We start from the raw sequence: 27,738 nt of genomic DNA on the forward strand, positions 1-27,738 counted from the left end.
TCAGGGATGTTCTGTAAAATCAGGGACAGTTGAGAGATATCAGGGTGAGTCCATGTAAAAGGCTACTAAACCACTAAATGACTGTGCTCAGAAGTTCTGGACAAAGCCAGGAGGAACACTAAACAACACCAGTGAGAACTTTTAAATATTACTCTGACTCACTTAAAAAGCTAATAAAGCAACAGGTCTAGCATCACAATGCAGTTCTTGGACAATAAGAATGGAACTCTAATGTCTTCCATTAATTACTAACTGTAATCATTTTTGATTTATGATAGGCAGGGAAAAATAACAGGTGAAATCAAGGATCTTCTGTAACCTCAGGGACAAGTAAGAGATATAGTGTGATATGCATGTGTGTGTGTGTGTGTGTGTGTGTGTGTGTGTGTGTGTGTGTGTGTGTGTGTGTGTGTGTGTGTGTGTGTGTGTTTCTGTCTGTACATGTTTGTGTGTGTATGTGTTTGTCTGTTTGTGTTTATGTGTGTATATACTTGACTGTTTATGTGTGTCTGTGTGTGGTGAGGGATGATTGTCTTGCAGATTTTCTCCATTCTTATTAATGTTTGCGCTCTTTATCTTAATTTTACAGCTTTACTTTGTGTGTAGAAATAAAGTTCATTGTCTGGAGTTGTGTGTTACATAAAGTCTAAGCTGTTGTCTATTACTGATTTTAAATGTCTAATGATTGTGTCATTTTTTAACATTTATTTTGTAATAATTTATGCCTTTTTTACCAAATCTCATAAAGTGACATTTACTGACATTAAATTCTAAGGTCATTACTAATGTACTAGGTGTTTTTTTTTTTTTTTTTTGTAAACTATCTTACAGAACTTCAGCATCCTTTTTAACGTAGTTATAATACCAAGTTTGCAATCAGAACAATCAGAAACATGTCTGGTTATGTTTTTTTATTCTCCACTTTTATATCTGAAAATAACAGTACAAAAAGAGGTGTCATCAGAACAGAACCTTGGGGAACATCACTAGTAACTCGTTATGAGATGACAGGCAACTCCTACCACCTTGACTTGTTAGGTCCTGTGGTTTAGACAGTACCTTAGTCACTGAATTACATATGAATTGAAATTCAGTGCCATTATAAGTAAGACAGTGACATTTTCCACAGCAAGGCAAAGATAGGCAGCATCTCTGCCTGCTTATTATCATGTGATACAGTTAACCTCTTCAAAGAATGCCTCAAAATTAACACAGACTATCCCCTTAACAAGTCAATACTCTTCCACATCTAATAGAGGTCTGTTCTGCTCAATTAGTAATCCATGATTTCACACATAATATTAGACCAGGCTGATGTGTTAAAAGAATTATTATGGTTTGGTTTTCCCCGTGCACTCATTGTGAACTGGTATCACTACAACCTGTAACCAAATGTCAGGGATATTTCCACATGCTAAAATTTTATTTAATGACTGATATGGGTTTAGACAGGTTTTCATTTATTGTGTGCAATGTTACTGAATGTGAGGTTTTACTTTAACTTGTAGGATCTGTTATCATAACTATAGTTTTATAAGGGATGTCTCCTGTCACTAACATTTATTTGCTTACTGTGAAGTTTGACAACATTTTTCTGCATGCACGTTTGCTATGCACTATGACTGTGTGGTCCTCATCATTGTTTACTGACAACCTGTTGTATTCACAGCTTTCCCTTTTCACAGTCTAATATAATTGGAGAACACTTTATTACTGACTTCATAATTTGAGACCAAGTTTTGTCCATAGGTAGATCTGAAAGATTTAATATGAAGTTGTTTCTGTCTTTTATTTCATGTGGACTTGTTACACTCGGAATATTTGCAAAATTTTCTTTTCTGTTGTATACATTGCTGATTATGTGATTACACCAAATGGTTTTGTTGATTTCACATGTATGTTTGTATTCAACCAGTACGTGTTCATTAATACAAAAGTTAATACCATATAACTCACCAACAAAAGTTTACCATAGAAGCATTCCCTCCTGAAATACATGCCATGCTTGCATATTAGTCCCTTTTGTGGCATAGTATTTAACATCTTAACTTACCACTTTCTCAATCTGTTGTAATTTAGTTACTTGGCCAACATTTCAAATACATCAGATTTATTTGCTGATACCTTCCCACGCAGAAGAATCCATGTTTATAAATATCTCATGAGACAATGAACTCAAGATACTCCATATTCCTCCCTTTCTGCAAAGAGTTTATCAACTCTTCCATTCCCAAAATGTGAAGCACAGTTATGCACTTTCTCCTATTTTAGCTGAATGAAACATGAATTTCTTAGGTTATATAAAGTGTTGCCTGCCTCTCTTCACTCCCCCCCCCCACTGCTACCTCTTAAGATCTCCTAAATCTATGTTTTGTATTTCCACCATCACATCATAACTGTTTCCAGCTAATGGAAAGCTAACAGTGGTGCAAAATAGAGTGAGCATACATGACCTGATTACTTTGGTGGTGGTGGGGGGAGCAGGGAGGAGGGGTGATTGCTGCAAATACTATGGCAAAATCTCCACCTCATGGAGACTGGTGTGACTGCACCTGGTGCTCCCCGCACAAAGAGGGACAATCCAAAGGTAGGACCAAGCCTTATGCAGAAATAAGAGCTAGATTATCACCAAAGCACTGCATATTTGGATTGGAGAGAGAGAGACAGAAAAAATTCTTGTGGGGTTAAGACTTGAATGCAGGGAAAAAAAACTCTTGTTATATAACATAGCACTATCTAGTAACTTTGCTATCCATTTCTCATCCTTAAAGGGGAATGCATGAATGAGTGCAATTGGCAAATACAGTGACTCATTCACACTAGACCACTGGAAATTTACCAAAACAAGGCAACTACCCCAATGACCAATTTATATCAACGCTTGAATATTGGCATGATATTCAAGTAAAACAACATAAAAGAAAACAGTTATTGCTTGTTCCCTTTGGCAGCTTATATTATTACAAACAGCAACCCATGAAATGCAGTTAACATGGAAATGTAAATTTAAAGCAGTGAGCCATTAAAAAATCACAGCTAAGATACTGGACATCTTTAATAAAACTAAATAATAAAAGTAGCAAAATGTATTCATTTGTGATTAATTACTACAGACAGAAAGAAAAAACTAAAATGTAGATCAGTACAACTTACCTAATTTGACTTCTCCATTATCATTTAGTAGAATATTTGCCCCCTGCAAAATATTAAAGGATAATACAAAGTTATCAAGAAACAAAATGCTCTTAATATAAATGTGTGTACTACTGTTTATTGTTACAAGTTTTACTGTTATTAACACCATAAATTAATGATACTTTACTACTGAGTATGTTGCTTGAAAGTATACACATGTGTGTGTGTGTGTGTGTGTGTGTGTGTGTGTGTGTGTGTGTATATATATATATGTACATGTATATATTGTATTTTGCATATATATATATATATATATATATATATATATATATGTACATGTATATATTGTATTTTGCATACCATAACATAGCTGAAAACAGAAGAAAAAGCAACAGTTCTATGACAGAAAATCTTTATTTTTGCAATAATATCATAGCTAGTATTTTATACTCTTGAGGGTATGGTTTAAGTGATAAATGCCCTACTTTGGATATCTGAAAAGATGACAAGTCTAGGTTTGTCTGGATTACAGATCTTTGTCAATAAGTGTCTATATTCTGTATATTTGTTCAGGATTTACCGGCTGGCCAGTGGAAGTTGGTGATTTCAAAACAAGGGGGCACTTTCATCAGACACACATGAAGTACAATGTTTCACGGAGGGAATTTATAAGTGTTTGTGGGATGTGCAGATAAAAAAGATGCTTGGTGAAGAACTGCATACTCTTTTTGAAATGTTCATTAAGTAAGGGTATTCTAGGAGTAGGTTAACAGAAATAGCCAGCTGGTTAGTTAAAGGGGAACTAACATATTTTAGTTAGTGGTCTTCAGTTCAGTACAATTCCTAAAGATTTAGATTACAAAAGGATTAATCAATTAAAAACAGATCATAGTAGGCAATTCTGAGTTAGCCAAGGTTGTTATAAAACTTTCCAGTTTTATGGATAAGACAGACAAAAATCTCAAACACTGGAAAAGAGTGACACAAAAGTGACCTACTATTACAATTTCCAACAAACGTAGTGGGACATACCCTTGTGGTACGTGCGGAGAATGTAGACACATAGATAGTGGCCCTATGCTGAATCTGAGTCACTTTGACAGGATTTATGGAGTTAGAAGAAATTATGCTACTCTGGACTACATGGGTAAAACCACGAGGAGGCTGTCACAGAAAATGCATGAGGATGGCTATGCCAGTAGAGAAAATAAGCAAAATGCTGTCTGTAGGAATTTAAACAAATTCTTATTTTTATTGCTGACCATTTGTAAACAAACATGAGAGGAGGTGACAAGTATAAAATCCTGGAAGTCAAAATACTGCATTGGCAGCTGTTATTGTTAAATGATAAATCATGATGATTTAATAATTATATAAACCTTTAGTGTTATTTGAAAGCTTTGGTGACACATTTATTTTTATGGAAATCATTTTATAATTATTATAGGTACTATTTTATAATGTTAATGTTTTACTTAACATTTTAAATTTATTTATTTTTAACTTCTAATATTGTTTGCATATTCTGATTGCTGATTACAGGTCATGTGACCACTGAGGTTCTTATTCAAATGTGTGTTTTTAAGCATTGCTTCTGATAATGTTCCTGTTTTAATTTGGAACAAAAGTGCTAAGCATTTAATAAAGATCCTCCTTTTTAAAAGAGATGTTTTTGTTTTAGTTTTGGTTATGGGTTTGCCGTTGCTCCACATAAGCTGTTGTTCTAGTACATTTTAGTCTCCTTTTCTGCAAAAGCAAGGCTGGTACTAATGAACACTGATAGGAATTTGAAGATACTCTCATTGCAAATAGATAAACATGTTCCTATCTTCTTAGTGTAGGACAAAAAAGAATATTTTTGAAAATATTGAAATAAGAATGGTTAAGGGAAAGACTAGAGCAAAAATATTTATATGTCAGTCTGTTGTCATATTTAGGAAAGTGAAACAGAGAATGTTTAGAAAATTGAAGGCCTACAGCATTAGTCAATATTGTCTGCAAGGCATTAATATTCTTAATTACTTATATTTTATATGGTAAAGTATATAGTATATACTGCAGTGGTGGTGCTGAGGTAGTGTTGTCGCCTCACATTTAGACGTTGCTCATTCGATTCTCAGTTAGAGCGTCTTCTGTGTGGCGACATGCGTGAATGGGCATTCCTTCATTGAAGGTTGTGCGTTAGGCCCGGCAAGCCAGCACGTAGAACTCTACTGCCAATCATTAGCGGACCAGAGTTCCGCTGTGGCGACCCCTAACCAGGAAAAGCCGAAAGACACAAACAAAGAAAAGTATATAGTATATATAATGGGAAATTTTCCTACAAGCACTGTCACCTTTCAAGAAGATGACTCTCTACAGGTCTTCAGTGCCCATGAGGGATCCTTTTAGAGAAATGAGTCGCAGAGACCCTTTGGGAAAGGTGACTTAGCAATAGGGAAATATATTCTTGTTAAATTCAGCAGTGTTAGGTTCAGTCATATCAATAGGAAGACTATTTGATTTACAAGAAAAATTACGGAAATAAAAGTTTGTTTTATAGAAATATTTTTGACAATACTAAAACAATAACAAATAAATGGAATATTTATTTACTTTTCATTTGTTTATCAGGATAGTCTGACTGTGCAAAGGCCATTTTCAGAGGAGACCCAGGGAAAAAAGATCCACATACAGACAATGACAATTTGAACAATTTTAAAAATAACAGAGAAACAATGAGGAACTGTTACATATCGATAGGACACTGTAATATGTAGAATATAGGACAATAAAGGCAGTAAACAGCAAATAAGAAAGATTAACATATATGTAACTTACTTATACATATTCATAACACAGACAATGGTAAGCTTGCTTTTTTATAAGTTAACTGGATATGAAACATACACTGTTCAATTACACTCTGAAAATGAAGTGTGTTTGACACAGTATGTAATAGCTGGAGGTAAGTATGTGGTAAATAGGAGGCAAGATTAAGAGAGAGAGAGAGACTTGTTAAGGAAAGCAGAGTTATACTGGCTTAGGTAAGTCATGGAGTAGGAAGGGGAAAGGGAAGGGTAGCAGGAAAGTTCAAAGCAGGGGTATCAATTTATTTGCTTCTGAGATAGCTGTTGAAAAAGAAGAAAGATCCTAAGTGGGGGAAAAATGGTTTTGAGAGGAGAGAGAACTATACCAGTACAGTACCTTAGTAGGAGACTAAGCTGGTATGACACAAATTCCAGATTGGTATTATATTCACAGGGAGTTAGGTGGGTTTTCAATGAAGTGCTAGCCTGGATTGGTGCATGAGCATAACCAAGTGGTTTTTAAGTAATTTTTTGAATTGGGTAGTGCTGTCTGTTGCTCTAACAGTTAGTGGGAGGGAGTTCCAGATTTTGGTTACGTGGTTCGAGAATAGTGATTCTCCTGCAGTGTTTCTGGCTTTGCTCACTTTTAGGAGTGATTTATTAGTTGAGTGTAGTACTCGGTTGTTGGCATATGGTTCAATTATGCTGTGGTGATCAGCTGTCTTTTCTGGGTAAAGAAGGAGCTTTTGGGCTATTGCTAGTTGATTGTAGGATAGCAGTTGAGGAAGCTCTATCCAGGATAACTGCTTCAGAGCTAAACAGTGATATGTGCGGTATGGAGAATTTGTGGCAAAGTTAACTATTTTATTATAACAAACTTCTAGTTTTCCTAGCTCAGCATGTTTTAGATTGGTTAGAATGGGGGAAGCATACAGCAGAGTTGAGAGAAGGTATCTCCTAGCTATTGATATTCTGGTATTGTGAGTTAGAAACTGTTTTTATACAGTGTTCCTATTTTTTGTGTACCTTCTTTAAAGTTTCGTATATATATATATATATATATATATATATATATATATATATATAATTTCATGTTGTTGTCAATCATGACAGCAAGGAGCTCTGTAGAGGTTATTGGTATGATAATTGTCTTATTTACTGCTTTAATGTAAAAAGGGGGTGGGGGGGTCACTGGCTCTGGTAGGGTGGAAAATTATAAGTTTTGTTTTGTTTGGGTTTAGTATGAGTTGTGCATCAGCCAGCCAGGATTTGATTTCTGAGACAGAATTTCTGGGTTATATCTTGGAGTTGGTGCATGAAAGGGGCGGCACATATAAGAGTGGTATCGTCTGCATATTGGACTAGGGAAGCAAGGGAAGTGGTTTGTAAAGATTGTTAGTAAAGAGTATAAAGAAAAGGGGGCCAAGAATAGAACCCCGAGGTACACCTAGTGAAACTAAAAGTAGGGGTAAGAGTTCTGTTTCCCATTTTACAGCTTGTTGACATCCTGAAAGATAATTCCTAAACCATGTAAGTGCTGAGAGGCTGAGGTTGAGGTTAGAGAGTGTTAGTAATAATTTATGATGAGAAACTGTCAAATGCTTTTGACAGGTCGAGAAAGATGTTTGAGACTAATTTGCCTTCATTTCTAAATTGATTGACTATGTTGGTAAAGCTGAGGAAGGCGGCTGTAGTACTATGGTTGGGTTCAAAACCATGCTGTGTGGAGGATAATGGGTCATGCTTGGTGAGATATTTCAAAAGTTGTGAATGAATACACCTTTCCAGAATTTTGGATAATGGGGATAAGATGGCGATGAGTCTGTAATTGTAGAGCTCAATGGAGCTACTGCCTTTATGGAGCGGTATTATGTAAGCGATTTTCCAGATAGAAGGTATTACTTTTTCGGTGACAGATCTGTTAATAAGAATTGAGACTGGGTATGCTATGGCTTCAGCAGGTAAGCTAAGGTATTCCCCTGATAATTTATCAGCTGTTAAGGTATCAGCTGTTAAGGTAGTGGGTCTGAGTTTTTTTAAGTATTTTTATGGTGTTTGTTGGGATAGGCTGAAAGGAAAAGGTATTTGTGTTGTTGTTTACTGTTAATGGTGGTATTGATAGAGAGGTGAAATTATTATTGGTGAATTGTAGTATACTTTCTGTAAAGTATTTATTAAATTGTTCGGCTGTGGAGCTTAGTGTGCTTGTGATGGAGGGGTTGAAGCTTGTCCTGGTTGTAGGATTTATTTTATAGATGACCAGAATTTTTGAGGATTATTTATATGTTTAGTCTGGATATTTGTATAGTGATTTACTTTATCCTGTTTGACTTGTTTTTGGCCTTGTTCCGTATTTCTTGATATTTACAGTGGAGACAATTTGATTTTAATCAAAATGATTATTTTACCCCAAATAATATACATCATACAGACAATTTATTTTGTTTCTTCTGAAGAACACATTGAGTAACTTGATATTTTTATGGTGTCCCTACAAACCTAGAATGGCTTTGGGATATCATGTCAGAGAATGGAAAGCTTATGAAATAGTATTTCCTGACCTAAAAATATATGCTGTAACTTCAGTTATTAAAGCAATAGATGTATTGTTAAATTATGATTAATCAGTCAATTATAAAAATGCATGAAACCACTTGGTTAAATAAAAAAGGCATCACTATATAACATATAAATATTACATAATAATAGGAAGTGGTTGTTAAAGATATATTTATTTAAAAAACTAACAGTCCACAGATTCTACTTGCATAAACAACATATTAAAACATTTAGAAAGTTAATACATAAATACCGTGAGATAAGAGCATGGTGTTTCACATTATTAATTTCAGCATTTACACCTGAATGTATAGATAGTCTGAATTTTTAAAACATGTTAAGTATAAAAAATAAGGACAGGATGTTTTGAAATCAAATGTTGAAAGAGCCTAAGTGCTTAATACAGGCTCTTATTCAATGGGTAAATATGATTTCATTATGGAACACTGGATTATAGTAAAAACAATAAGCAATTTATAATCTTTAAAGCTGATTTCATATCAGGTATAATTAGAAAAGAATACAATACTGCGGTGGTGGTGCTGCGGTAGCGTTGTTGCCTCACAGTTAGACATTGCCCATTCGATTCTCAGTTAGAGCATCTTCTGTGTGGCGACATGTGTGAATGGGTGTTCCTTCGTTGAAGGTTGTGTGTTAGGCCCGGCAAGCCAGCACGTAAAAATCTACTGCCAATCATTAGCGGACAGGAGTTCCGCTGTGGCGACCCCTAACCGGGAAAAGACAAAAGACACAACAACTCAACCACTCCTGATTTTCTAAACAATCTCAATTAATGTTAATACAGACACATCACACTTATAGGTTCATTGGTTCATTGGTAAGTAGTAGGCTACCTGCCATACAAAAGAATTAAGATGTGTAAATGTTGTATCAAGATAACTATTAGTATTCTGATTTCTACTGGGGCAAGTGGTACATGATGTCACCCCCAGGGAGACATTGGGTCATCCAACTGCACTTAATATTTCATGCCCACCATAATAGTAGCATTGTGGATCACTACCGTGTGGATAGAGACACCATGCAACAATTGTGGATGTGTCAGCCTCATCTGCACCCCCACTGGAGTTGTGGAATACCTATCCCATTGGAGTTGTGGAGTACCAATCTCACTGGAGTTGTGGAGTACCTGTCCCATTGGAGTTGTGGAGTACCTATCCCATTGGAGTTGTGGAGTATCTGTGCTATTGGAGTTATGGAGTACCTATCCTATTGGAGTTGTGGAATACCTGTCCCACTAGAGTTGTGGAGTACCTATCCCATTGGAGTTGTGGAGTTCCTATCCCAGTGTATACAAATCCATGAGCGGCTTTACTTTTACCAGCTACAGGGACCTTTCAGTAACCTACTGGGAATGCAGTGGGAGGATCTCAGGCATCTGCCTCAAGAATATTCCATGAGTTTCTCGATGCCATGCTCCAGCATGTGGGGGAGCATATGTGGTTTTCACGTAGCCCAAAGGAGAGGGCCAATACCATGTGGGAATTATATGGTATAACCCATTTCCCTGAGGTAATAGGAGCCATAGAAAATACCCACACTTAAATAAAGGCCCCACCTGTTTAACTGGGAAGGATGTACAAGAACTACAAAATGTTAACTGCCAGGTAGTCTGTAATGCACAGGCTAGCATCTATAATATGCATGCATGTCAAATAGGCCGTATATATAACACATATGATCTTTACCAATTATTTGCGAGGTTGACTTCACACAGGGGCATCTTGTAGGTGATGCTAGATGTGCTCTGGAACCCTGGCTCATGACACCAGCAAAATCCACATAATAATGCTTCCCAATTGTATTGGACTGAGTTTGATACCACAGGTTTTTATAAGGGGTATATATAAATTGAGCAGGACTGAAAATGCATTTATGAGTTCTCTTTCTAGCAGTGAAATAATTGCCAGACCAGGATTTTCAATTCCCCATCCACTGGGCCAAATTATGCTTGAACAAGTGCAGGGAAGAACTCTTCATCACGTAGATGGGCAGCCTTTTCCAGAGAAGGGCTAATCTCTGAGACACATACTTATCCCTTCAACATGTCTTATTTATGTTACAGACAAGGTCTGTACTAATTTCACGAACTTGCCTGATTTTGTTAAATGCCTTGTCCAGGACAAGGTAGCCCGTAAGCACTTTTTTACCCATGTTCATTGTTTTGGTGACCTTCTGAAAGAAGTCCACTAGGATGAACAGGCATGACCTGCCCTTGATGACAACAAACCAAGTTGGTTCCAGAGTCTGAAGGTTTCCATTACCATTACTTATCATATCCTTGATAATTCATTTCATGGCTTCACATACGAGACTAGTCAGACTTATGGGTTAGTAGTTATCTGGGTTTGTGGATGGCCTGCCCTTGTGCAGAGGGATAACAGTTGCAGTCCTTCATTCATTCATCACAAAGCACATTAGGAAGCTATGGCAAAATAATGATTGTAGTGGGCCGGACAGGTCATGTTTCATGCTATTTAGGTGGCATGATGGGATATTATTGGGACCTACTGATTCATCGTTTTTGGCCTTGGAGAGAGCATGAGGACCTCTTCCTTGGATGAGTTAATGAGTTATGGTTGGAGGTATTGCTTTTTTTTTTGAAAAAGTTTTTATTAGATTTTAGCTAAAAAGTGATCATGACAATAATTGTATTTAGAAATTTGTGAGCATAAAAAAAGAACAATATAAACATGAACAAACAAAAAACATTCTCAAAAAAATCCTATACATTACAATTGATAAGAGTATAGCTATTTTTGTTTATCAACAGTTGCTTGAAATTTGTCCATGTATTATAATAGGAGGTGATTCTAGCAGATCTTGATTTAATGGTGATAATTTCCAGATGACCTATTTTGGTTGCAATATTTGTGAATTCTTAGCTTTATTCTTCTAATTCTTGGTTATAACTTTCCTCACAATTGATAAAATGGACCGTAAAAGAAGGTATATCATTCTTTTAACACAAACTGGAATAGGGGTATTAAAAAGAATTAATGACATAGATAAAACAAAATTATCCCCAAATAACGCCTGTAAAAAAAGATTAATATTATTCAAATAAGGTGCAAGTACAACACGATCAAACATGTGTTGCCAGTCTGCTTTAAGCTCCTGTTTACATCTCCAACAAACTTCTTTCTTCTTAAACATTAGTTCAATTTTATGAAGTGTGAAAAAAGATCTATGCAAGAATTTCCAAGTAAAAAGTTTCTATCTAAGAGAATAGTTGTCTGTTCTGGAAGATATTAAAAATGATTTTTTTATCCTCTTCACCTGGAGGTCTGTTATTAATATGAGTAAAATAGTTCCAATAATTGTTATTGCAACTTTTTGTTTCTTTCCTCACTACTCCATATAATTTGGATAAGAGACCCTCTCCCAGTGTGTTTTGTTGTATTATTACTATTAAAAATTAAATTATGGGTTGGGGATATTACTTGGGAGGTGTTAGGGGAAGAAAGTAGGGCAAAACTGGAGATGAGTTTATTGGCCTGTAGATTTGCTTTATCCTCCACCTCAGCATACGTTGCTCCATTTACAGTTTGACTGGCACATTGTTATGTATTGCCTTTGAGGTTCTGAATGTAGCTAAAGGATGTCTTGTGATTGTCCTTAGCCTGGCACACTACTTTAACATCATATTTGTCTTTGGTAGACTTAACTAGTTCCCTGAGTTGTTTATTTAGCTTGATGAAGGACATCTTACCTTGCTGGGTATCGCACTTATTAATTCTGGACATTATTTTCTTCCTTTTGTTATCAACTTATTGATATTGGGATTCCACCAGAGCAACTTGTTTTTTTTTTTTAATTATGTTCTTTGCTTATTTTGGGTAGGGTTTTTATGAACAATTCAGCGTAAGTGGCAGTGCTCCCTGGGTCTGGGAGGGGGCTTGAAATTTTAGCAGGGTGTCAGTTAATTGTACAAAGTTTACCCTGGAGTAATTCCTAACAGTTCCAGGGTTAGCTGGTGCCCCAGGTTTTATTTTTGTTTTTTAAAGAAGACAGGTTTTTGGACTGACTGACCAGTGAGAATGGTACACTCTGGTGGGGGGTATAATGCTCACCCATAATGGTGAGGACTAAATCAAGGATACTTTGTGGGGTTATGGGCTAGCTGGTCCAGGGCATTTGGGTTGACAAAGTCCTGGAATCCTTAGGCCTGCAAGTTTGGGATAGTATATGATTCCCAGTTTATAGTGGGGCAGTTGAAGTCCCCTAGGAGTATGGTATTGGGATGAATGGAGAGTGACTCCAGTACATTTCAGTAAGTAGTATGGGTGTCCTGGGTCACAGAGGGGGACATATGCTTTCCCCAAGTCTAGGAATGCCTAGCTGGATTCTTTCTTCATCTTTTCACTGTCTGTCTCACTGCAAACAATGAATTGTTTGTGCTACATCCTGATCTGAGTACAACCACTCATCTCCAATCTTACCTTTTACTACTCTGTGTATTCAATTATCTATAACCTTCTCCAGCACTTTCTTGCAGAATGACAGTAGTGTGACACCTTTGTACTGCCCACAGCTGTGAATATCCCCTTTATCCTTGTATACTGGCACAAGAATGCTTATTCTCCAGGTATCTGGGATACTCTTTTCTCTCCATACTGTCACAAGTATCCTCAGGAGTCATTACTTTCCTAACTTACCCAACATCTTGATCATTTTTGTTGTGACCACATCTGAGACTTCTACTTTCCCCATACTTGATTTTCCTTGGTGCTGTTCTTACTTTGTCTGGTAGGCTCTTCTTCCTCTGTAATCATAGGCTGTCTGTGGATCAGTACAGCGTCTGTGTAGTCATCTTCATTCAGAAGCTGTTGGAAGAACTCTTTCCATCTGCCTTTGATGACCTGTGGACTGGGGAGCAGCTTGTTGGTAGCACCAGTAGCACTCACCTGTTTGTTGGCCAACGAATATTCCTTCTCAGCCTTGGCTGTCTTTTCAATCTCCTCATTTTTCCTGCACTCCTCTTTCTTTTGATACAAAATCACAGTATAAGCCAGGCTAAATGATTTTAGATTGAAATGCAGCAACACTGTAGTACTTTGTATCAGCATAGATCTACAGTATATAGAAATGTAAATGCAGAGCTCAAAGTGCATAAACAGTTCACTGTACATTTAGTAAGTGGCTTATGACAATTTGAGGATGGTTGGCTGGTGCAGATTGACATTTTCTGTTTATGACTCTTTTAACCCAAGTTCAGATAGCAGTCAGGGTGCTGGAAACTAGCTCTGGGATGGGCACTATTGAGGAGCTCACCAGTCTTTGGGGGGGGTATGGCATACTGTGCTGCTGATCAACTCCCTTATGGGTGATGGGGAACACCAGTGTCATCAGCAGTGGTGGGCAAAACCAAAAGATAACCTAGTTGGAATAGATATTTGGAAGAATGTAAACATGCCAACACTGATGTCAATTGATATTATCTGTCAGAAGAACTTCAGTGGGATAGCAAAGCAATAAAAATGCCCCTTATACCTTGAAGATGGTCCCTGACACTTTTCCTTCCCTAGGCAAAATGTATAACCATACTTTTGAAATGAGATTAAATGTGCCCTGATGTCCATGAAGGAGATGTTGCTTAAAATAATAATGCAATTAATGTTTAATAAAATACACCCAGACTCATACTTTCTGCATCCATTAAATTACTTATCCAGGACAGAATACCTTGTTTTCAAGTTGTCATCATGACAACTGTCCATAGTTATACACCTTCTTTTTCCCACATGGTAAAATTGCCTTTGTTCTGCAAAATCTACATTAAATTCATAAATTAGTCTTATAGCATTTTATAGTTAATTTAGCAAACTGTCTGTACCTTGATGTCTCGATGGATCTTCCCTTGCTTGTGTAGGTACTCTAAACCCTGCAAAGAGAAAGTTCTGAGTTAGATGTGGCAGCCTGAAGATGCACATTCAACTAAAACAAGCTTTTACAGGCATTTAAACATACAGTAGAAAGAAAGTGGAAATGTTCAGCCATACAAACTACGTTCAAAATGTACTATTTTGTGCAAACAGTACTGAAAATTCACAGTCTTGTATATTACTTCAAGGCAGATCTGTGAATATTTACGCAGAAAATAACTGACATTTTTCCAGTAATTTTGGTTATTTGTTTCAGATACTTAATTAGAACCACTCTCTACATTACAGACATTTGCTCATCTATCTAGCTTATGTGTCATTTCAGTCACTCATTAAACAATCAAGGTAGGCTTGATGAGATGTGTCTCAGTTCTATGACTGAAACCTGAATAATTTACACTGTGACTTTAATAGTGGATCAGAAGAAGCAATGAATATTCATACTTTCCCAATGAGATAAGCCAAATACTAGTACTAGCTGCTTGAACAAATAGGTGAAATGACATCTGTTTTACATGAATAAGCTTGGCAGAGCATTGTGCGAGCACTACTGTGCTTAATTCAGGAGATTTCCTTCTTATTCAAGGCTCATAAGTAGTAGTGTCTCCTTCAATGAAGAGAACCAAAACTACCTTTTTTAGTATATCATAGAACTGGTCAGGTAAAATTGAGTACCTGACTCTAGAAATGGCAGCAATAAACATGCTACATCATTAAGTGTAGTATGTGAACCTATGCTAGAAAAAACAATCATGCATAAATCTATAAGGCACCAGGAAGATGAACTACCAGTATCATTAAACATCACAACTAAATTACATACATACCTCTTAGTAGTCCAAATTTTTGCCCAGTATTTTTGGTCTGCTTATCATAAAATTTGTGTTTTTTTTTTTTTTTGGAAAATCATCGGGGACTGAAGTCAATAAAGAATTACAGGCATTTGATTTTCAGACCTCACATGCCTCTGAAGAAATGCATGCTAACATGTAACCTATTAGTTTATAACAGAAAATTTAAAATTTGCTCATATTGTTTTGGCCTTCGTCCCTCCATTATTTTTGGCTTTGTCCAGATTATTTGCACAAAAAGTTAAGAGGTATGACTACAGAGTGCTCTAACCCTAAACCCACATATGCTGACAAGGTAAGGAAACCATTATCTAAGCCTCCTGGATACTCACAAACAAACTGCCAGCAGCCTAGAGACACTACTACACCCAAACCTGCATCTGCTCCTTCCTTCTCCATGATGAATAATCAGTGCTGTAAGTCTATACCCATATGAATCCAAAACAAGTAGCCTGTCATATAAAGTCCGAGTTATTGATTACTTTAGTAGTTAATCACACTGATTATATCCTCTCCAGGCTGAATACATAAAGGATGACAGCAAAGTGCTTCTCATGTGCCAGAATTAGCAGCATTTTTTATTTTTTTATTTTTTTATTTATTTTTTATTTAACATTTGTTGACCGGGAATGTCCGACTAGGTTCCACAGAGCCTGTTTTCAGCGGAGGCCCGGGGAGAAACGCTCCAGATGCATGTCTTTGGAATGCATGAATATAGCTCGTAGAACTCTGGACCTTAAATGAGTCATACCTTTCAGATATAGAATGTCGCTTCTCTAGCAGCCTACATACATCTTCATCTTTCAGCGCATCTTCTGAAAAATCAAGCTAAAAATCTTAAGGCAAACAACTAAAAATAGTTTGTGAGTAGTAAAGAAGAAACTAATAATTTTATTAATGAAATATCTTTACAGCAATTACAGTGCATTTACATAAGTCATGCAATAAAGGGATAAAGCAAGGAAGAAATGGTAAAATACTAAAACCCAAACCAGTGACCAGCAATTCAGAACACATGAGAAATATCAGAAAGAAACTCAGTCAAAAAGTTATGTACACACACACACACACATATATATATATATATATATATATATATATATATATATATATATATATATATATATATATATATACGCACACATGTATTTTACATTTGTTGACCGGGATAGTCCAACTGGATACATGTCCATTTTCAGCGCAGCGGAGGCCCAGGGAGAAAATCTCCAGTAATACAGATAATAATAATACACATGATAAAGTAGAACTTGGAATAAAAAGTATAATAGATAACACACACATTACAAGACTAATAAGATGGGGTTTGTAGACTGTCATAGTAAAAGGGCATTAGAGATATCTTTATATATCTACTGAGCACCAAAACACCAATCTCTCCAGCTCCTAAGAATACAGAGTGACCATCAATAAACTTTTAAGCCCCAGAAAAACTACCCAACCAAATCCCCTGCTAATATGCACTGACCAAGAAGCTGTTCAAAAATTAAACTTACACTCATTCAAGCACTGATATCAGTACTGAAAAATAAATTACCGGACTAAATGCTCAATATTGCTATGATCCCATATAGATAACACATGGAATTTTACATTTCAATCAGTTCCAACAAAATAATTGCGAAAATTCAAACTCAATCAAAATGAATAACTCTGTTAGATGACCAGCTTCCTGCAGAATTCCTAACTTATTGCACGTGACGCCTCCAGTTGCTTCTGCAGTTACACCCTACTGACACCTCTTGGCATCAAATAATGCTTGTTCATATTTGCACCAATAATTCCAAAACAATGCTACATGAAAAATATTAAAATATTTCATCTTACAGCTTTCATACTGGAAAACTCAACTGTATTGATTGAGGATCCCAAGAAAGTTCACTGTGCACTAAAAGTTCCGTTCAAACACTTTAATGGTTAAAATATTCAACAGCTTAAAAAACAGCCAGAAAGATGTTTTAGGTTAAGCGCTTTCATCTAACTTGTAGACTTCATCAGAACAACCATTAATTACAATCACCAAGCTTTTATACTAGTTCCATTCAAAAATAAGCATGTAATTAAACAATTAGCTGATGTTATACTATTTAAAGTGCCAGTGCTCTCTATATCAAACGATGCCATACTAAAATGGTATCTAATTTCATATACACCTAATGCCATTGTAAAAGTCAAAAATAAATAATATATATGTTAATTAAAAATTGATTTTATCATTCATATATCCAAATATATCATAAAATATCCTATTGCCTATTATTTTCCAAAATTGGCTTTATAGAAATTGAATCATTCAACCCAGGATGAACAGAAGAATTTAATTTAATCTGCCATCTGGTCTCTTTTTCTCCCAATACATATTTGACACTTCCCCCTCTAGGATTCACTTTTACACATTCAAGTATACCAAAGTTGAACATACTACATTTACTATTCCCTTCAAGATGCCTCCATAATGCATTATTAGTGTCCTGCTTCTTGATTTTGTAACAGTGCTCATATATTCTATTTCGAAGACATCTGTCCGTCTTTCCTACATAGAAACATGGACAGTTGCTACACTTCGCCATGTATACCACATGCCTGGTCCTACAATTCCCTTTCCAGAACCATACAGTAGTGTTATTAATGTCTTCCAGGGTTACAGACGGACTGTTTATAATTAAATGACATTGATTACAGTTCCCACATTTGGTGGTACCTGTCCCCTTTATTACATTCTGATCTATAATTTTCCTTTCTAATTCAACTTTAAGGTTAATTCCTGTTTTAGAAACAAAATGTGGTTAGTTTCCCACTATTCTGAACACATTATTGTCAGTTTTAAGTATATTCCAGTTACTAGTTATAATTCTGGTTATGTCCTGCGTCTCAGGGGCATATTGTAAGATGCATGCTTTCATATATCCATCTAGATCATTTGCTTCATTAATTTTAACATCTCCCCCTATGTCCACATTACTATTTCCTAATATAGGTTTGCACTTTCTTCCCCATTGGTGCATTACATATTTTATGGCGTCCTGAATCAGGGCTACAGATACCCTCTGGATTTAAACATATTTCCTATATAATCCAATTCATTTACTAAGTCTGTGTAGTCAGAGGTCATCCTGGAAGCTTGTACACATTGCCCTTTAAGAATACTTCTATTTTGGCTAATAGGGTGACAACTACTATATTCTAAATAAGTGTTACTAAAGGTATTCTTTCTATAAGTCTTTGATTTAAACCTTCCTTTGTCTATAATTATATGAGTATCTAAGTATGGAATTGATTTTTTATCTATATTATAAGTGAACCTCAAATAATCACATCTAGTGTTCAAATAGTCCATAAATTCCTTGAACTTGTCTATACTTGCATTCCACAACAAAAATATGTCATCCAAAAATCTCAGGTAACACAAAATATAGTTCTTCCATTCTGTGGAAAGAATGTATTCTGTCTCCCAATCTATCAAAAACATGTTGGCAAAGATTTTTTTTATATAGTCGAGTGTTCAGGATTACTTTGGTGTTTTTCTTCAGCTGTATTGATAGTTGACCTCTCTCTAGTGCAGGTAAAGAGATATTAGATATTAATAGTTGTTTACATAATATTTATTTATATTTGAAATACATTTCATGCTTTTTCTAAACATCTCAACAACCAAGTAATACAGACAGAACTGCTTAGCTGATATGAAAGCTCTGAGCTAAATGAACAAAATGCTGCTCACAGTATTTACGTAATCTGAGTGGTTGCTGAGATGTTTTATGATATATTACAAACGTAATAGTTGCTGTGTTTACTGTGATCTATAAAATCCAGTTTAAACCCTAGAACCTAAAGAATACTACCACTACAAAACAGTTTGTGCTGAAGGGTTTGCCATTTATACTTCTTTCGTAACTGCTATGGTTCCAGATATATAAACATTTGATGTTATGTTGTCCCTGTCTCGCCTTCCTTCTTGTTGGTTGGGTTTGGAGTCAACCCTCGGCTCTGACTCGGCCATATTCTAAAGCTCGCAAGCTTCCACTGGCTTGAGGCTAGTCCTTATCTCATCATGCCTTGTGATAGCTACCCAGATCTCATTTGCTGCTTGAAACTTCAAGATTGCTGGATTGCTCAGGCTAAGTTTTTTGAAGTTTGTTGTTGTTTTCTGGTTTAAATCTTGATATTTCTTCAGGGTCTCTCTCTAGTTTAGTAGTGCTTGTTTAGCCCTCTATCTCCACTTTCTGGTTGTTGTTGCTCTTGTTTAGGCCATCGTTCTTTCTCCAGGCCTATTCCCCTTGTCAAATCCGTTTTTCTTAGAGGATTTCCCCTTACTCTTAGCCCGTTTCAGTTAGAGGGCTTTCCCCTTATTCCCTCCTTTTCCTTTTATGGTAAGGAGTAGCTGTTTAAGTTAGAGGCTCTCCTCGGTCGGGGGAGTTGTCATTTAACTTAGAGGCTCTCCCACTTCTGTTTCCTTTCTGCCTTCTGTTTTTTGTTGTTTAAAAAAAAAAGGGTTAGTTCTTAGTTTTTAGTGGTTATTGTAAAGCTGTTTGTCTGATACATATAGCTTTAGCATATCATAGTTACTGTTTTGGGCTTTGTTGTTTTTTTGTGATAATGTCCAAAGAAGAGCTCTAAGAATCCAAACCTTCTGGATTCAAAAAATGAGACTTGTGCTCCCAAAAAATGTCCCTGACTGATGGACATACAAGTTGCGTTTATTGTTTGGGGGCCATGCACCTGCAGGACTCATGTTCCATTTGTCATGCTTTCAGTGCCAGAGTCCTTGCAGGTGCGCAAAACCAAACTTATCTTGTGAGGTTTACTAAAAGGGCCTTTTGATACTCCAGCAGAAGGGAATCACACTGGTAAACCAGGGAAATCACCCAAACTGACAATTTTGTCAGTTCAGACTTCAGAGCCATCTAGACACTTAGATAAATTTACTAGTTCGTCAGATCCAAAACCTCTCAGGTCTGACAAGACCTTATCGCCTGCAGTTCCATCAGTGTCCTCTGAGCCATCTAGGAGTTATAAAAGGACTAGATCTCCTTCACTGGAACCAGTGCGGTCCATTTCACAGTCACCACTCCTGCAGTCTGTGGCGGGCAGTCACAGATCGTCCACCCACTCCTCTCGATCATCCAGGAGTCTTTTGGACGATGATGTGGAGAGGGTGGTGAAGAGGCTTCTTAAGACACCGGCTCTCACCAAAATATTTTTGAGCCCAGCCTATATTGATGTGGAGCCATCTACTCTTCCTCCCGGACCATCTACTCCTCCTTCGACTCACCTGAGCTCGGAGCCGGAGTGCATGGAAATCATTGTGGTGGAACCATTGGTTCTGAAAACCTCCAGTCTCTCAGTTCCGACAACCACTCTGATATCCTCGATACCTCCTTCTATCGAGGGATCTGGGAGCCAACACTCCCTCATCGGCTCCGAGGGGGGAGCGGCATTGGGCCCTTGTCCGACCCCACTCTCCCTCTTGGAGCTTTGGCGCAGGTGAGCTTGGCTCCCACATCAGCCTTGGAGCCATCACCCTTGATACGGGAAAGTTCTCTCGACTCTTCAGAGCTGGGGACACTCTTGGGCTGAGACCGTGGTGCCTTCAAGGTGATGAGGAGTGTGCTGTCCTCTCAGACAGCTCCTCCCTTGGCTTCAGCTACTCTGTCCACTATGGAGCCAGTGTCTTCCCTCTCACCCCCCCTCCATTCTAAGCGCAGGGATCCATTGCCCCAGGATGCCCCATTGGACAACCCCGTCTTCCAAAACCTCCCCAGAGCATCCCCCTGAGGAGGTCCCTCAGAAGAGGACATGTAAGAGGAAGCATGTGGACTCCCCCAAGTCTCTGACATCGGACACGGACTTGGAGGACTCAGAAGAGTCCCTGTGGTCCCCCTCTGAAGATGTCTCATTTTCTGAAATCCTGGAAATCCTCAGGCAGAGGGGTGGCTGGAAGTCCCTTTCCCCTTCTGAGAAAGAATCCATGTACCTGGATGCATTTGGTTCCCAACCCTCCACCTCTTGGGTGTCTCCACCCTTCTACCCGCTGCTAGGGGTAGTAAGTTGAAAGGCATGGAGCTCTCTGGAATTGATGGAACCAGTTCCGCGGAGGCCCAGTAAATTCATAATGGCCCCTGATGACAAATCCTTCCTATCCAAGGGTGTGCCAGTTGATGCTATGGTGGTGGTGGCAGCCACTAAGAAGGAATTAGCAGAGACTTCTAGATCTGTCCATCCGCCAAACAAAGAGTCACATACGATGGACAGATACGGGAAGTGTATGTTTTCTTCGGTGGCCTTTACTCTCGTGTCGCTGAATTATCTATCCCTTTTCATCAGTCTTCAGAGGGATCTCCTGAAAGAGCTAGGAGATACCCTACAGGATCCTACAGTTGTGGGATCTGCAGATAAGACTGATTTTCAGTTTACAACCTTATCTTCGATAGTTAACTCTTCCATGTGGCTTATCTCCTATGCAGACGATGGAGTGGGCAGGGCTGCAGCAACAGGAGTTGCATTATGAAGGCATTCCTGGATGCTCCTTTGTCAATTTGCGGAGCCTTTCAAGTCCTCCTTTACCAATGCCTCCTTTGACGGCTTGTCGTTATTCAGGCCTAAGGTAAAAGAGACTCTAACCAGGTGCGAGCAGGATGGCAAGACTCCCTCTGCCATGGGAGTATGTTTTTCTGCACCTTCTCGTCCTTACCCAAAGGTCAAAAGGGTGCAAAAATGTGGTTCCAGAAATCCCAGGGAACTTCACCTGACGCACATGGTGAACCCCCCCCCCAGGGCAGAGGGGGGAATAATAATGGGAGACACCACCCTCATGGCAGAGGGGGTCCGCAGAGTCAGAGCAACAGGGATACATTCTCTGGGAGGCCCTTCCAGCACTCCTGAAAGGGGACCCGCCTGTCCACCTCTGGAAGCAGTCGGGGGAAGATTGTCACTGTACCCAGAAGCCTGGCAAGAGATCACAGAAGACAAATGGGTACAGTCGATAATATCCAGAGGATACAATATTCCTTTCTCCATGCCACCTCTTCCCCAAAAAACAAACATCCATCCCAGATGTGCTACCCAATCTGAGGGAACAAGCAACTCTAGAAGTTCAAAAGTTGCTAAGAAAAAGAGTTATCCAAGAAGTTCCCAGACCAAATTGGATCCGGAACTTACTCAAGGTTCTTTTTAGTACCAAAGAAAACAGGGGACTGAAGGCCCATTTTGGACCTCAGCAGACTCAACAAGTCTGTAAAAAAGACAAAGTTCCGGATGGTGACACTGTAGTCCATACTTCCCTTTCTGGGAAAGGACAACTGGATGTGCTCCATTGATCTCCAGGATGCGTAGTACCATATCAAGATGGACAGGCGATCCAGGAGATTTCTACACTTCCAGCTGGGAGCCAGTCACTATCAGTTCAGAGCTCTGCCCTTTGGCCTCACCATAGCCCCCAGGGTGTTCACCAAATGCATGGCAGTAGTCAAGGCTCATCTGAGGCATCTAGGCTTCCGGGTGTCTCCATATCTTGATGACTGGCTCCTTACCGCCACCACCGAGCATCGACTAACCGAGACAAGGGACACCATGATATGCCTCTGCTCTCAGCTAGGTATCACTATAAACTATGAAAAGTCTGCCTTGTTGCTTTGTCAATATATTACATTTATAGGAGCAGATCTAGACACCAAAGACATGATAGCAAAACTGCCTCAGGAGAGAGTGTCCACCATTCGACACCGTGTTGCAACTCTAATCTGGAGGAAAAGACTCAAGCAAGATTTGTTCTCAAAGTCCTGGGCTCAATGGCAGTAGCTATAACTCTAGTTACCTTGGTGCTTTTCCACATGAGGTTATTGCAGTGGCTCCTATTTGCTCAGTGGTCCATGCAAGATCTACCCATGTCTCATGAAATTCTCATCACAGAGACCTGCAAGAAGGACCTGAAATGGTGGCTTCAGTCCACCCAGCTGACAATAGGCAGACTGTTCATTCTCCCCCTTCCAGTGGCCACAGTGACCACGGATGCTTCCCAGATAGGGTGGGGGGGCATTATCTGGGACAGACTGTTTATGGAACTTGGCAACAATACGAGTACCATTTGCACATAAATATCTGAGATGAGGTGCTCCTGGCATTGCAAGCACTTTACAGCTCTATCCCCATGGGGACATTTGCGATTCAGATAGACAACATGTCAGTGGTATGGTACATCAACAAAAAAGGCAGAACCAGATCCTATCCCTTATGTTGAGAGGCCCTAAGAGTATGGCAATGGGCGATGTCCTCCCAAAGATTTCTGATCGCGACGCACATCCAGGGAAATCCAACATGATAGCGGACACACTAAGCAGGGATATCCTTATGTCTCATGAGTGATCCCTGAAACAAGACATTGTGAATCAGATCTTTCGCAAGTGGGTCCAGCCTTGTTATGATCTTTTTGCCACATCCATTAGTGCCAAATGCAGCAGCTATTTCGTCCTAGTCCCTCCACCGCGACAATCAGCCAGGGATGCACTTGGTCACCATTGGTCCCCAGGACTTCTATATGTATTTCCTCCATTTCCTCTGATCCCCAAGGTTCTTCAGAAAGCAAAATCAGTGGGTTGCAAGCTAATCTTCATTGCCCCCTACTGGCCTCATCAAATCTGGTTCCTGTTTCTAGTCTCCTGGAGGAGCCTTGGATCCTGGACCCAGCTCCGGACCTACTGATGCATCAGTCGGGCACACTCCATCCTTCCTTACAGACCCTCAAGCTGACAGCTTGGTTCCTCCACTGCCTAGTTTAGCCAGACTTCCTGACATCTCCCCGGCTGTACAACATATTCTCATCTCCTCTCACATATCCTGTGTGAGGAAACTGTATACTAGTAAATGGAAACGGTTCTCTTGTTGGGCTGTCAACAAAAATATTGATCCTTTTACTGCACCCATTTCAAAGATACTAGAATTCCTGGCTGAAACTTTTAACCAAGGAGCAGCAGCAGCAACTATCCGAGTTCAGCTGGCTGCTATTTCTAACTTCCATGTGGGAGAATTGGGTGCTTATGTTATGTCCCATAGGCTATCCAAAGCTTTTCTGAGGGGTACCATTCTTCTGAGACCACCAGTAAGAGAACCACTTCCTCCTTGGGATCTAAATTTAGTCCTAACTGCCTTGATTCTTCCTCCGTTAGAACTAGCTAGTTCTTGTGCTGTAAAATTTTTGACTTGGAAAACTATTTTCTTGATCACCATTACCTCAGCTGGGAGGGTATCAGAATTACAAGCCCTTTCCATTCATTCCCCTTATTTAATTTTCCACAAAGATAGGGTTTCTCTCAGGACCAACCCTTCTTTTCTACCAAAAATTTGCTCAGAGTTCAATCTGAATCAATCGATGAAACTACCAGTGTTTTTTCCGAACTATGGCAACAAGGCAGAGTATAAACTCCACCAACAGACAATTACGTTTCTATTTACACAGGACTCAGGAATTCAGATAATCTGACTAGTTGTTTGTATCCTTTACAGAGAACAAAAAGGGAACTTCAGTATCGAAAGTGACTATCAAAATGGATTTCAGATACCATTACTTATGTCTATAATTCACAGAACAAGCAACTACCAGGGAAAATTCAAGGACACTCAACCAGGTCTTTGTCTACTTCTGCTGCCTTTTTGGCCAGACTGCCTTTAGACTCAATTTGTGGGTTGGCTACGTGGGTTAACCCCCATACCTTCATTACCCATTACAAAGTAGATGTAGCCTCCTGGAACAGGGCATCCTTTGGTTCCATGTTTCTGAAGTGTATATTCTATTGAGCCACCCAAGAAGAAGGTGCTAGGGACACTGTCCCAACCAACAAGAAGGAAAGGATAGGGACAACATAACATAAAGAAGTTATGAATGTTCCATGGTTGTTGTCACTTGATCTCGCCTTCCTTCTTGCATCCCACTCTCCTTCTCCCTCCTGGAAGATCGAGAGGAATTATCCATATTTGACTATATAGCCCTTGATTCCCTTCCTGCTTTATGAGTTGGATAGAATAAGAATTTCTACTTATGGCTTGAGGGGTTATTATTATATACATATACATGTATTTTTGTTAGATATGTCTATAGTTTATATATCTGCACATTGTGGCCTAGTGGTATGGGTTATCACAAATGAGATCTGGGTAACTAGCGCTAGGCATGAAGGGATAGGGACTAGCCTCGAGCCAGTGGAAGGGCTCGAGCTTTAGAATATGGCCGAGTCAGAGCTGAGAGTCAGCTCTGAACCCAACCAACAAGAAGGAAGGTGAGATCAAGGACAACAAACATGGAACGTTATGGTAAGTACACAACTTCTTTTTTGAAATGTGAGGACATAATTTGATTCTGTCAAAAAGTTTAGGCTCCCCTCATTGGAAGTTACAGTGCAAACTTCCTGAGCTCCACTGGAGAATGAGGTAAAACTGCTGACACCATAGCCCGTCAAATACATACATGTTCATAAACAGGCCCATCTCTGAATTTGTGCCTAAATTGTGGAAGAAATAATTCATTATCTCTCTCCATAAAGGTGAGAAGTAAGTTGAATTATTCAACTATAGGGTCATAGTCATCCTCTCACTCAAGGCCAGTGTTAGAATTTTGGGGAGTTCCCAAGGCACTTCCTGTCTATATATTGCCCTGTCATTGCCACCCCCTCCTAAGCAACCTTTTAGTTCATGCTGCAAAGTTTTAGGAGTAGTATGCACAGACTAACCTACAATGCTCTTACATTACAACGCACTATGTTGTCCCACCTGACAAATGGGCATTCACAGTTACTGGCATTTAGCTGCAAGAATGATACATCACAACAACTCTATGTATAGGGCTGGACTTAGGGGAAATGTCACCCTAGGCACTGCCTGGCTCAGCCTCCCCACCCCCCCACACACACACATCCCCAGTTCTCCCCTCTGTTTCCTTCATCTTGGGCTCCCCATACATTGCACATTGATTTTTTCTTCCCTTTCTCACATTTGGCCTTACTATTGAGCTTTTTTAAGAAGCCATAACTTTTTATATGCTCTGACGTGCATTTTTATGTTTTTTTCTTTTTACTCAACCTTTTACATCCAACGATGTCTTGACCAGAAATTGTGATTAAGGGCAGAAATTTAGTGCTGCGGTGCAGTTTTAGTTTTACTAGCATCCTTTTAACATACCTTTCCTGACCAAGACAGCACAGTAATAACCATTTAGGAAATAACTCAATTAAGCCACTGCCCTAGAAGCCCTGGAGGTTACACATGCTCTGGGATACATTTTAGAGCAGCTTCCCAACCTTTTAATCCAACAGTGGGATAAACAATGATCATAAGTAAGAAAAGAATTTCAGTCTTATTTTTTTTCTTTCAAGGAAGTCATAAGTTGTGCCCAAGGCTTAATGTTCACAGCTTGTAAAATAGTATTTCACAATAAACTAACAAGCCAAGTGTGAGGATACATAGAGCCTATCTGGGAATACTGCTTACCTCCTTAACCCCCTACCTAAAAAAAGATAGTCACTGCCTATGTATCCCCTCCGGTGTTAGACTGGGATGAAAGCAGAGATTCAAACTGCCACAGTCATGTATTACAAGTGACTGCTGACATACATATACATAGCATGCCTCCTCACTCCTCACCCCTGACACCCAAAGGCAGCCACATGTGTATGTACCTGATGTGTGATTGTGAAGAAAGTGAAAAAATGATTACAGTGACGTATTCTACTTTGTTGGTCCTGGACAGTACACTGCCCCTACACAAGCTATAGTAACATTCTTTGTACACCTCTGAGGCCTGTGAGAAAATTAACAGAAGCAATGACCACACTGTCCCAGCCCAAACACAAGCTATGATGACTTTCTGTGCACACCTCTAAGGTTTGACTGTGATACAAATTAAAGAAGTAGCAAGTAGACAATCCTCATCCCCCTGGCATAACCTATAGCAGCTTTCTGAACACACACCACACGTCTCAGCAGGGCTGGTTTTAGAATGAGTATGGTTGACAGCAGAGGCCATTATCAACTTTATCTTAAACAGGGTCATATCTCAGCCCTGTTCAGGTCAAAAAGTGCAATCAGAATATTAATACATTCTTCCTAATTTTTACACAATCAGCAACAGCTTTTGTGCCCCCGTCCACAGTCAAGAATGATTAAAGAAGCCCCCTGAATCCATTTATACAGTCTGGGGAGTGGGGGCCACCAGACACCTAGAATATCGAAGTATGTAAATATTCTGTAATATATTATATGCCTTACTTTTAAAATATGATTACTTGTTCACTGCATTTTTTACTGATACCCAGAAGGATAATGAATGGTGCTGTGGTAGCGTTGTCGCCTCACAGTAAGATGTAGTCCTGTTCGATTCTCAGCTAGAGCATCTTCTGTGTGGAGACATGCGTGAATGGGCTTTCCTTCATTGAAGGTTGTGCGTCAAGGCTGGCAACTCGGCACATAAAAATTTACTGCCAATCATTAGCGGAC

The 27,738-nt window shown here is 38.8% G+C and overlaps 1 protein-coding gene across 2 annotated transcripts in view; it reads right to left on the minus strand.

Annotated features, from left to right (window-relative positions):
- The window catches only part of LOC122794052 (mitogen-activated protein kinase kinase kinase kinase 5-like), a 1,947,254-nt gene that overhangs the window by 765,908 nt on the left and 1,153,608 nt on the right, over positions 1-27,738 (minus strand). For both annotated transcript variants that reach the window (XM_044062187.1, XM_044062182.1), the window contains exons 6-7: positions 14,341-14,388; positions 3,154-3,196 (exon numbers count right to left, since the gene is read on the minus strand). In XM_044062187.1, the coding sequence (XP_043918122.1) occupies positions 3,154-3,196; positions 14,341-14,388 (91 nt within the window). The remainder of the gene's footprint in view (positions 1-3,153; positions 3,197-14,340; positions 14,389-27,738) is intronic.

Source organism: Protopterus annectens, chromosome 1.part0 (assembly GCF_019279795.1).
Source record: "Protopterus annectens isolate FY-2018-M chromosome 1.part0, PAN1.0, whole genome shotgun sequence".
In the NCBI taxonomy this organism is placed as follows: Eukaryota; Metazoa; Chordata; order Ceratodontiformes; family Protopteridae; genus Protopterus; species Protopterus annectens.